The sequence below is a fragment of the Mobula hypostoma genome, chromosome 7, assembly GCF_963921235.1.
Source record: "Mobula hypostoma chromosome 7, sMobHyp1.1, whole genome shotgun sequence".
NCBI classification, from domain to species: domain Eukaryota; kingdom Metazoa; phylum Chordata; class Chondrichthyes; order Myliobatiformes; family Myliobatidae; genus Mobula; species Mobula hypostoma.
In genome coordinates, this window is record NC_086103.1 from 180,002,977 (window position 1) to 180,016,328 (window position 13,352).

Consider the following 13,352-nt stretch of genomic DNA (forward strand, 5'->3'; position numbering starts at 1 on the left):
CGCGTGGGGTTGCTAAGAGTGTTCCGGTTTCCTCCCACATTAAAAAAAAATAGGGATTAATAGGTTAATTGGTCACACAGGGGTAAATGATGGCATAGCTTCATTGGGCCAGAAGGGCCCGCTACCATCTACATGTATTAAATAAAAATAAATAACTGATATACTTCTATATTCATTCTTGCTATTCCATATTTCTAGCAAATGTTATAATCTACCTAGAACAGAAAGCTCTACACAGCTCTTCAATGAGCCAAGTACAATAGTGGGCAAGTTGATGCAGTTTTCACTTAAACTGGGAAAGTTCTCGCCGGGCAATAATAGGTTGGATAATTCCAAATTAGTGTATAACAGAACATTTTTGAAGCATTTCAAGTTACAAGTCTTTCAGAGAAATATTGCAATTTAAGTCAATAGAGTTTTGCTGCAGTTAGGAAACTATTTTATTATCAGAGAAGTTGTGGCTTTGCTACTAAGCCTAGCAGAAATGTTTCTACTGACAGAAAGGGCAAAGGCAGATTACTGATGCCTAAAAACCGGTTGCTTCAGTTGGATGGGGCCCTTCAACTGTGGTTGGCAGGTCATCTCGAAGGAAAACTCTGATCTCAAACTCTAATCTCTGTCCTAGCAATTATAACCCATTCGGGAGCAAACTGCAAGGAAATATCAGGAGCTGAGGTCCCTAAGGGAGTCCTGTGTTGGTTTCAACATTGTCTGGCAACTCCTGCGATGGTGCTGATGCCAAACTGCATCAGTCTCCATTTTAATTCCACATCCCATTCCCATTCTGATATGTCCATCCACAGCCTCCTGTACTGTAAAGATGAAGCCACACTCAGGTTGGAGGAACAACACCTTATATTCCGTCTGAGTAGCCTCCAACCTGATGGCATGAACATTGACTTCTCAAACTTCCGCTAATGCCCCACCTCCCCCTTGTACCCCATCCGTTATTTATTTATATACACACATTCTTTCTCTCTCCCTCCTTTTTCTCCCTCTGTCCCTCTGACTATATCCCTTGCCCATCCTCTGGGTTTTCTCTCCTCCCCCTTTTCTTTCTCCCTGGGCCTCCTGTCCCATGATCCTCTCATATCCCTTTTGCCAATCAACTGTCCAGCTCTTGGCTCCATCCCTCCCCCTCCCACTTTCAAATCTCTTACTAGCTCTTCTTTCAGTTAGTCCTGACGAAGGGTATCAGCCCGAAACGTCGACTGTACCTCTTCCTAGAGATGCTGCCTGGCCTACTGCGTTCACCAGCAACTTTGATGTGTGTTGCATCAGTCTCCACCATTCCTTTGGATTCATCACCTGCATGAAGAAGGGGGGCCTGCCGAATCGCCAACACCTCGCTTTCCATATTATACTACCCTGATTTACATACTGGCTTGCACATGACAGCCAAGACACAACATCCATGGTCAACCCTGACCAATGGAGGGCCTCAATGTGGCTTCAGTAATGGCAGTGGACATTAAAGACAAATCTCAGTGGCTTGGCATATGAGGGTATTTGAAGGTACCTTACGACAAACAATCTATTTGATTGTATCTTAAAGCAACCAAGTCAAAATATCAATATTCTGGCTCTGGGATGTCATCACATATTGATAAAGTACCACTTACCTTTCTGTCCAATGTTTTACAATTCTGTGCATGAAGCAAATCAGAAGATTATAAACCACTATCTGCAGTGTACAAAATTTGAAACAGCCAAACTGACAAGAAGCCATTTGAAATCGGATTAGGAGATGCATGTGGAAAAAATAAAACAGTGTGAGGTATAGCGGAGCGGGAGAATTTCAGGACTTTAAGGTCAAGAGACCCAATCGGGCAGCATGGCAATGTAGTGGTTGTCACAGTGCTTTACAGTACATACAACCCGGGTTCATTTGCTGCCACGCCTGTAAGGAGTTTCTATGTTCTCCCCATGACCACGTTGGTTTACTCCAGATGCTCCGGTTTACTCTGCGTGCTCCAGGTTCCTCCCAGTCCAAAAACATATTTGGTTGATAGGTTGATTGATCATTGTAAATTGTCTCATGATCAGGCTTGGATTAAGTTGAGGAAGTACTGGGCGGCATGGTGCGAATTTCACACTGTACCTCAATAAATAAAATAAATAATGGGATGAAGGAAAACAAAGATAAACAAGAGGTAAAACAAGAGGCATATTGGCAAGTTTGACTTTGTCAGTTGAAATACTGAGTTTGCACGCCAGGAAGTATGTTGGCAAAAGAAAGATTTTGGTATGCTGGCCTTTATAAATCAGAGCATTGAGTATAGGAGTTGGGATGTAATGTTAAAATTGTACAAGGCATTGGTAAGGCCAAATTTGGAGTATTGTGTACAGTCCTGGTCACCGAATTATAGGAAAGATGTCAACAAAATATAGAGAGAGTACAGAGAAGCTTTACTAGAATGTTACCTGGGTTTCAGCACCTAGGTTCCAGAGAAAGGTTGAACAAGTTGGGTCTTTATTCTTTGGAGTGTAGAAGGTTGAGGAGGGACTTGATAGAGGTATTTAAAATTATGAGGGGGATAGATAGAGTTGACATGGATAGGCTTTTTCCATTGAGAGTAGGGGAGATTCAAACAAGAGGACATGAGTTGAGAGATAGGGGGCAAAAGTTTAGGGGTAACACAAGGGGGAACTTCTTTACTCAGAGAGTCGTAGCTGTGTGGAACAAGCTTCCAGTGGAAATGGTAGAGGCAGGTTCGATATTGTCATTTAAAGTAAAATTGGATAGCTAAATGGACAGGAAAGGAATGGAGGGTTATGGGCTGAGTGCAGGTCGGTGGGACTAGGTGAGAGTAAGCGTTCGGCACGGACTAGAAGGGCCGAGATGGCCTGTTTCCGTGCTGTAATTGTTATATGGTTTATATGTTGAAGCTTTATAAAACTCCAGTTAGACAGCATGTGGAGTATTACAATCAGTTCAGGCTGCTCCATTAAAGGAAGCACGTGAAAGCTATGAAGAGGGTTAAGAAGAGGTTTATCAGGACGCTGCCTGCATTAGAGGGCATGTGGTAGAGGTAGAAGTTGAACAAACTCAGGTTGAATTTGCATTGATTTCAGGTTGATGGGGCACCACAGTAGCATAGCGGTTAGAGTCACACTGTTCAGTAACATTGTTACAGCTTGGGTCGTCAGAGTTTGCAGTAATTTCCGGTGTCCTCTGTAAGAAAGTTGGTGCATGACTTTTCTCCGGGGTGGTCCGGTTTCCTCCCACATCCAGTGTGCCAGTTGGTATGTTAATTGGCCGTTGTAAACTGTCCTGTTATTAGGCTAGGGGTTAAATCAAAGAGTTGCTGGACGATGAGGCTCGGTGGGCCACAAGAGCCAGTTCTGCGCTGTATCTCTAAATAAATAATTTTTTTTTTCCAGAGCATCAGAGGGCAAGGGGAGGTCTGATAGAAGACTGAACTGATGGGCACCGATAGGGTATACAGTCAGTATCCTTCTCCCTAGGGTCAAAATGTCTAATACACAAGAACATGCATGAGAAATACATGTTCACAAGTATTAGATATTAAGAACATGCACTTAACAGGGAGCAAGTTCAAAGGAGATGTGCAGGACAAGTTAATCAATTTATTTTATTATTTTTTTCTTTACACAGAGCGGTGGTTGCTGCCAGGGTTGGTAGCGGAGACAAATACGATGTAGGCGTTCAAGGGCCATCTTAGACAGGCACAAGAATGTACAGAGAATGGAGAAACATGGACATTGTGCAGGCAGAACTGATTATTTTAATTAGGCATTTAATTGCTAGTTTAATTAGTCTGGTACACCATCGTGAGCCTAAGGGCCTGCTCCTGTGCCGCACTGTTCTGTGTTTGAAAGGTTTCAAGGCTCGCTGGGCTAGAGGAGTTTACAGAAAATTTATACAAGCAGGAGTAAAGTATGGCAGGAGAAAAATATAACTAAAAGGATTAGAACTTTAAATACACAGTTTTCCACCCGATTTGGAGGTCAATGTGAACTGGAAAGTACAAGGATGATGAGTGATTAGGACTTGAGTTAAGTAAACAACAAGTTCTGTTTGAATACAAGTGATCCAAAAGTAAAGGTCAGCTCCGAGAACATCAAAATAAATTGAGTTCAGATATACTAGAAGCATTGAGCAAGTATCCTCCAGTGATTGACTGTAAATTATGAAGATGGAGAGGGAACTCTTCACCAGAGAGAGAATACTGGGTTGGCAGCTTAGCCCAGGATTAATTTTTAAATTGTCTGCTAAATCACAATGGAAATAATACTGAAGTTTTGAGCCTTCAGGATGTATAAAGCAGAGCAAACTATGTTTGTTTTGGGATTAAAGTGCAGAGCAAGGCCTCAGCATTTGAAACTGGACTAGATTCAAATTCCCTCTTAAAACATTTCTGAATAGCTCTGGATTTCCTGTCTGAGAACATTTGTTTAGAGAATCTGCAAGTGTTGTTAAAGGAAAATTAGATTTTTAAAAATCTGAAAATGCTCAGCATGTCAGGCAGCCTCTATGCAAACAGGAAATAGGTTAACGTTTCAGGTCAATAACACATCAATGAGGAACTGATCTGGTGAAGCTGCAACACGGGACCATATGTTTTTGCATGTAACAGACAAAGTGAAGGGATTTCATGAGGAATGGATCTGATCTAAGGGTGTGCATAAGGAATCAATCTGAATGAAAAAGACTGTTAAGGTGGATGGCAACAGTCTTCTCCCCACCCCTACCTCCCAGGTTACTGGAGTCTAAAACTAGGGGCATAATTTTAGGCTAAGAGGGGAAAGATTTAAAGGGTTCCCAATGGGCAACTTCTGCAAATTTAATGAGCTACCAGAGTGAGGAATCGGCATATTGAAGTGAAATTAAAATATTTCTGAAAAGTGTCAAGTTAACTTTGATTCTTACAAGCTAAAGCTGACCCATCCAATTTTAAGACCTGCAACACACATCAAAGTTGCTGGTGAACGCAGCAGGCCAAGCAGCATCTATAGGAAGAGGCGCAGTCGACGTTTCAGGCCGAGACCCTTCGTCAGGACTAACTGAAGGAAGAGTAAGGGATTTGAAAGCTGGAGGGGGAGGGGGAGATGCAAAATGATAGGAGAAGACAGGAGGGGGAGGGATAGAGCCGAGAGCTGGACAGGTGATAGGCAAAAGGGGATACGAGAGGATTTTTCAATTTTTTTTCAATTTTAAGACCTGCCTCTTAAGACACAAGGTCCCTGTGTGGAGATCAACTCAGCCTAATGGGCATCAATTTATATGTGAGAATTGTCAAGCAGACTACTCATTGATTTACCTGAGATGGGAGATGGGACTAACAATGAGAGACCATATCACACATGCATTACAAGGATCCAGCCAATCCAATGTTATGTTTAAGAGACAAATATTACAGCAACCAGATGCAGATGGCGAATGCCTTCCCACACACTTCATGATTAAAGATTGTTTAATGTCATTTCCAGTACACGTGTAAGGGAGAATGAAATTATTGATACTGCACAAAAAAACACAATAAAGAACACAATGCAAAAAAGACACAATAAATATAAATATGTAAGGTAACATACATTGATTGCATGCCCATAAGGTGACAATAGACACACAAGTACACATGGTGACTCTGATGGGAAATGATAAAGTAGCGGTGGTTGGGGGTGTGGAGGGGTGGGTTAGTGGGTGGAGATGTTGATCAGCCTTACTGCTGATGGAAAGTAACTGTTTTTGAGTCTGGTGGTCCTGGCATGGATGCTATATAGCCTCCTCCCTGATAGGAGTGGGACAAACAGTCCGTGAACAGGATGTGTAACAAATAAAGAAACTGGGAGTAAAGAGCCACCTCAGTTGAAGGTGGTGAAGCAACCTGGAGAAATAACAATGAAAAAAGCAAAGGATAAAAACCTGATATCTCTGCTGAACACCGTAAAACCGAGGAAATGAAAATTGTTTGAAGGTTAGAAACACAAGGGTGAGGTTCCAGGAGCAACTAACCTTAAGTTACAATCAGGATCAAGCTTTATAACAAATTATGGAAATAAGAGGTTTAGTGATGATCTGGACCTGTGAGCACAGGTCCCTCATATTTAATATGACACCAAGATTGCAAACCATTGTGATCAGTTTCATACATTTTCTAGAGATAGAGGTTAAAAAATATATCAGAGATCAGGGACTAGAATAGGAGACAGTGGCTCATAAACACGAGATTCTGCAGATACTGGAAATCCTATTATGCAACACTACTACAGAAAAGAAAGTTCATGGGTTTGGTAAATGAGACAGAAGACCCTGATTACCAATAAGCACATTAACCATTTATTTACAGACAGCAGTTTGTGGGCTCTCCTAAATCTATAGCATACTTTCCCAATGATTCCTCAGAACTGATTGCAACCTCAGTGTGGAGAGGAGTCACTGGAGACAAAGGAAAACCAGCAAGTCTCTCGCACATACCCAAGGCTCTAGGAACTGGGCACCAGCATCATGGCACACAAGTCAATCAATGGGAAAGAGCTGCTGCATCTCTTGAACAGGCCAATCAACAACCGACATGACAAAAGCAGCTTTCAACTGGCAAATAAACTAACATTTCACATTACAAACACACAAAGTGCTGGAGGAACGCAACAGGTTCAGCATCATCTATGGAGAGGAATAAACAGACAATGTTTTGGGTCAAGACCCTTCACCAGTTCAGTGGCTTTTGTCCAATGTTTAGAAGAGGAAAATGCTTACCTCTCTGCTTGCGCATGACAATAGAGATAGAGATCGGGGAGTGAATTAAGAGTAAAGTGATGCTCTGCTTTCAGGCAATGCCAATAAACAATACTTCGATGAAATACTTAGAAATATTTAAGGGAACATGAGGGGGAACTTCTTCACTCAGAAAGTGGTGAGTGTGAAATGGGCTGCCAGCAGAAGTGGATGATTTCAACATGCAAGAGAACTTTGGATGGATACATGGTTGGGGGCATGGAGGGCTATGGTCCAAATGCAGATTGATGGGACTAGGCAAAATAACAAATTGGCATGGACTAAATGCCTGTTTCTGTGCTATAGTATCCTATGACTGAGAAATAAAATGGGTATCCAAGGCACCTAAATAGAAAAAAAAGATATTATGGGTGATTCCCTAGTTGTGTCCTCTAATAATTAAGCCAGTAAACACAGTCTCATCTGGTAGAGTAATATTGAACACCAACAGATGACACAGTGGACAAATGGAGCAAACATTTTAAAAAGACAGATTCCTGGAGATGCACTCAGTGTTGACTATTCTACATCACTAACACACTTGCATGGTGACTATACTACTTCCAGTTTTACCCATTTTCTAAGCTATTGGATGAAATTCAAGTTTAATTGTCAATTCAACCATGCACATGAATGCAGCCAAGCAAAGCAGTGTTCCTCCGAGGCCAAGGGGCAAAACAGAGTACATACAGTCACACACAGCACAAGACACATATGGCCCATATAATTATGATAGCAGTAAAGTGTAGCTTGATGGCGCCCGAGATGACTTCCCTAGAGCCATGTTTATGTAAGAACAAGCACATAGCTGTTCCTCATCACACGCTAGTGCAGCTGCAGATGAATGCAGTCCAGCATTTTGTCCACCAAGTGGACACTGGAGCGCAGCATGACAGGCAGGGCCACCCCCCAACCCAGCCCAGACAGCTGCCATGGCACACCATCTGCAGCATCTCCTCCCCTGAGATGTTGCTTCAGGTGATCCTGTGGCATGAAGGCCTGGTCCGTGCAACAACCAAGGCCATGCAGCTCACTCACCATCAGTCTCACCATTAAACCAGTGAACCCAACTTGCAGTGTTCCACAGTACAAAATGCCCAACATTGTCTTTGGTTGTCTGATGTAAACTCAACAAGAGTAACATCAGAACGGGGATTAGAAGCATGGTATGATTCATACTTTCTAGGAAAGGGAAGGAGGAGGAAAGGAATAGAATTAACAATTCACACTCATTACTGAGCTGGGGTGATTCTATTTACCTCACTGAACTGAATGGAAAAAAAGTAATTTTACATCAGCAAATCTACAAGTTTTATCAAGGGTCATTATTGGGGAAGGAAGTACGTACATAAAAAGATTAAACATACCTGCAAGGCCCAAAAATGCAGCCAAGTAACGAGTTTCAAGGCCATCCCTTACAGTCTGAATCGCACCATAGATAGGAGGTACAATCATAATCAGGTTACTTACAGTATTCCCTGCAGAATAAAAAGAACAAGGTAGTGAAGACTTGTGCCAGGCAGCCAAGACATGCTGCAGTGTTTTATCTGCCCAGAATTTCACTGAATTCTGAGTATGACTTCGTTGGGTTACAACTATATAGTATTTCAGTGTAGAAAACGGCTCCTTTAGTGACCCAGCCTACATCCACACTACCCTGGATAATTTTGAAAACGCCGGTTTCAAGTAAAAACGACAGGCGTCCACACTAAGCGTTTTTCAAAATATCTCTGTCCACATTAGACGGATATTTAGGCGAATCTCCTCCTACTGGGCACATGCAGGACACACAGAAAACAAGCGAAGTGGAAACGGTATACTTAGTACGCGTTTGTCCAGTTACAGAATAGAAAAATTTAAAAGGAATTGCTCTTGGCTCTTGCGCAGGAGGACTTAAAACTAAAAAAACAAATACTGGAGCCTATGGAGGCAACCAACAGGGAGTTCACGGACAGTATGACAGGGCTGACGACGAACATTGAAAAACTGACCAACTCTGCTGCATTAATGAAGCACCTTGTTAAATGTATAAAACATGTCTACATCAGTGTTATCTTGTATTTCCATACAACGTTACATTAGGCTGTTACACATCTATTGTTAGAGAAGTACTTGCATAAATAGGTAAAGCACCTTCATACAAGCAAGGACAGAAAACAGGGCAAAGCGAGTATACTTATTTATTCAGTAAGCTATGGGTCAAAGTATTTGGTAAGTACATTTCTAACTCTTCCGGCTTCAGTCTCGTTGCCGTCTGTTCTGAAATTGTTAGGTTCTGCGAAGCGCAGAATCGAATATCACTGTGGTGATTGTACGCTCTAGTATCAATTCTTTGGCGACAATAAAGTAGTAATAAAGTAGCATTGGACGTGAGTTTGAGCCCCAGCCGAGGCAACGTGTTGTGTGCTTGAGCAAGGCACTTAATCACACATTGCTCTGCAATGACACCGGTGCCAAGCTGTATGGGTCCTAATGCCCTTCCCTTGGACAACACTGGTGTCGTGGAGAGGGGAGACTTGCAGCATGGGCAACTGCTGGTCTTCCATACAACCTTGCCCAGGCCTGCGCGTTTCCAGGCGCAGATCCATGGTCTCACAAGACTAACAGATGCCTTTATTAATAATAAGAAGAATAATAAGAAGAAAACAATGAAATGCCGCGCTGTCGCCATCTGTTCTGGCACGTCATGACAACGATTTTAAAAAGCTCCGGTTACCCCGTACACACCGCAATGGATATTAGGCGTTTTCAGATTTATTCACTCTGGAGACCGTTTCTGAAAATCTCCGTTTTTGGGGACTGAAAAGGCCATTTCAGTGTGGACGGAAGGTCAAAACAAAGAGAAAAAGCTTTGTTTTCAAATTTATCCGGTGTAGCATGGATGTAGCCTCAGTAGCCTTATGTGCACAAGAGGGTAGTGATCAATAGGAAGTGGAGTGAAATCAGCCAAGCGTCCCACACTTAGCACCATGTCAGTGATTGAGATACACGTTAGGCTTGGTGAATGCTTATCCATACCAACTTAAACACTTAAAGTCCACTTATGAATGTTTAGGACATATTTCAGCACAGAACAGATCCTTCAGCTCACAATGTTGTGCCAACCTTTTAAGCTATTTTTCAATCATCTTTGTGCCTATCTAAGATCCTCTTAAATCTTCCTAATAAATCTGCGTCTGATACTTACAGTACGCTGGATGAACTCAGCAGGTCGAGCAGCATCAGTGGAAACGATGAGTCTAATACAACTCCCAGCAGTGCATTCCATACACCCACCACTCGCTGTGTAAAAAAACTGAACTCTGACATCCCCCCACCCCATACTTTCTTCCAATCACCTTAAAATTCTGTACCCTCGTATTACCCACTTCCACCATGGGAAAAGTCTCTAGCTGTATACCCGATTTATGTCTCTTATCACTATGTACACCTCTGTCAAGTCACCTTACATCCCCTTTCACTTCAGACAAAAAAGTCTTAGCTTGCTCAACCTATCCTCATAAGATGATGCCTGGATTAGCAGCACATCCTAGTAAATCTCCTCACCCTCTCTGAAGCTTCCACGTCCTTCCTATTAAGAGACTACCAGTACTAAACACAATCTAAGTGTGATCTAGCCAGGGTTTTATAAAGCTACAACATCACCTGCTGTTATATTTCTTCTGCCTCGGTTAACCTTTCTTCTTCTCCCCTACCCTGCTCCAGCTGCCCATCATGCTTCCTTTATAATGAAAAGTTTATATCGTTCCACTTTCCAATCTGTCTCAACACTCCCCCTTCCTGCCTGTAATCTGCCTCCCTCCACAAAATCTGGTTTCATTCATCACCAACCAGCCCCTCTCATCAACCCTCCCTCTCATGTCTTTATACTAGCTATCTTCCCCCGCCACTCTCAGTCCAGATGCAGGTCACGAGCCGGAACGTCAATTCCTTTGCCTCCACAGATTCCATCTCACCTGCTCAGTTCTTCCACATATTTGTACTGTATTTTGCTTTGAAATACTAACAGCTATACTTCATTAGGTGCTTGAGGAGATTTGGTATGTCTCCAAGGACTCTCACAAATTTCTACAGATATACCACAGCGGGCATTCCAACCATATGGTAAGGAAGCGCCAATGCACAGGATCAGAAAAAAACTGCAGAGCATTATAAACTCGGCTAGCTTCATCATGTGCATGAACCTCCCCACCACTGATGACATCTTTAACAGGCAAAGTTCAAAGTAAATGTATTATCAAAGGACACATGTCACCATATACAAACCTGAAATTCATTTTCTTGCGGCATACTCAATAAAAAGAAAGTGTCTTTTGTGTGCAAAAGACAACAAACTGAGCAAATACAGAAAAGAAAGAAAGAATAATAATAATAAATAAGCAATAAATATCAAGAACATGACACAAAGTATTCTTGTAAGTGAGTTCATATCTTCTGGGAACATTTCTATCATGGGACAAGTGAGGTTGAGTGAAGTTATCACCTGGTTCAAGCGCCTAATGGTGTGAGGCAGTAACTGTTGAGGGGTAGACGGTGCCTCAAGAAGGCGGTATCCATCACCTTACCATCCGGGACATGCCTTTTTCTCATTACTACCAGCTAGGAGGAGATACTGAAGCCTGAAGTCACACACTCAGCGTTTTAGGAACAGCTTCTAACCTTTCACTATCAGATTTCTGAATGGACCACAAACCCACAAACACAAACTCACTTCTTACTCTTGTTTGCTCTACTTATTTATTTTTACATATTCCTTAAAGTAATTTTAGTATTTTTTAATTGTTATGCACTGTACTGCAGGCCCAACACAAATTTTACAACATACGTCATAAGACCATAAGATATAGGAGAAGTAGGCCATTCTGCCCATCGAGTCTGTTCCGCTATTCAATCATGGGCTGATCCCATTCTTCCAGTCATCCCCACTCCCCTGCCTTCTCCCCACACCCTTTGATGCCCTGGCTAATCAAGAACCTATCTATCTCTGCCTTAAATACACCCAATGACTTGGCCTCCACAGCCGCTCGTAGCAACAAATTCCACAGATTTACCACCCTCTGACTAAAGTAATTTCTCCATATCTCTGTTCTAAATGGACGTCCTTCAATCCTGAAGTTGTGCCCTCTTGTCCTGGACTCCCTTACCATGGGAAATAACTTTGCCATATCTAATCTATTCAGGTCTTCTAACATTTGGAATGTTTCTATGAGATCCACCCTCATTTTTCTGAACTCCAGGGAATACAACCCCAGAGCTGCCACACATTCCTCAAATGGTAACCCTTTCATTCCTGGAATCATTCTCATGAATCTTCTCTGAACCCTCTCTAATGTCAGTATATCCTTTCTAAAATAAGGAGCCCAAAAATGCACATACTGTAATACTCCAAGTGTGGTCTCACGACTGCCTTATAAAGCCTCAACATCTCATCCTTGCTCTTATATTCTATACCTCTAGAAATGATTACCAACAATGCAATTGCCTTCTTCACCACTGACTCAAACTGGAGGTTAACCTTTTGAGCATCCTGCACAAGGACTCCAAAGTCCCTTTGCATCTCTGCATTTTGAATTCTCTCCCCATCTAAATAATAGTCTGCCAGTTTATTTCTTCCACCAAAGTGCATGGCCATACACTTTCCAACATTGTATTTCATTTGCCACTTCTTTGCCCATTCCCCTAAACTATCTAAGGCTACATCCACACTACACCGGATAATTTTGAAAATGCCAGTTTCGAGTAAAAACGACAGGCGTCCACACTAAGCGTTTTTCAAAATATCTCTGTCCACATTAGACGGATATTTGGGCAAATCTCCTCCTACTGGGCACACGCAGGACACACAGAAAACAAGCGAAGAGGAAACGGTATACTTTGTGCACGTTTATCCAGTTACAGAGTAGAAAAACTTAAAAGGAATTGCTCTTGGCTCTCGCGCAGGAGGACTTAAAACTAAAAAAAAACAAATACTGGAGCGTATGGAGGCAACTGACAGGGAGTTCACGGACAGTATGACAGGGCTGACGATGAACATTGAAAAACTGACTAACTCTGTGGCATTAACAAAGCACCTTGTTAAATGTATAAAATATGTCTGCATCAGTGTTATCTTGTATTTCCATACAATGTTACATTAGGCTGTAACACATCTATTGGCAGAGAAGTACTTGCATAAATAGGTAAACCACCTTGGTTCTTGGTTCTTGGTTCTTGATCCTCCAAAATACTCTGCATTGAATTTAAACTGGAGGTGGCGGAGAGTGTTTTCTGTCCTTACCTTCATACAAACAAGGACAGAAAACAGGGCAAAGAGAGTATACTTATTTATTCAGTAAGCAATGGGTCGAAGTACTTGGTGAGTACATTTCTTCTGGCTTCAGTCTCGTTGCTGTCTGTTCTGAAATTGTTAGGTTCTGCGAAGCACAGAATCAAATATGGCTGTGATGATTGTACGCTCTAGTATCAATTGTTTGGTGACAATAAAGTAATAATAAGACGAAGAAAACAATGAAATGCCGCACTGCCGCCATCTGTTGCAGCGCGTGGTGACAGCGGTTTTAAAAAGCTCCGTTTACCATGTCCACACTGCAATGGATATTAGGCGTTTTCA

General features: G+C 42.2%; 1 protein-coding gene across 1 annotated transcript in view; it reads right to left on the bottom strand.

The window, feature by feature from the left end:
* acer3 (alkaline ceramidase 3) overlaps positions 1-13,352 on the bottom strand; it is a 306,286-nt gene that overhangs the window by 240,459 nt on the left and 52,475 nt on the right. Inside the window, exon 2 of the mRNA XM_063054646.1 lies at positions 8,110-8,220. Within this exon, the coding sequence (XP_062910716.1) occupies positions 8,110-8,220 (111 nt within the window). The remainder of the gene's footprint in view (positions 1-8,109; positions 8,221-13,352) is intronic.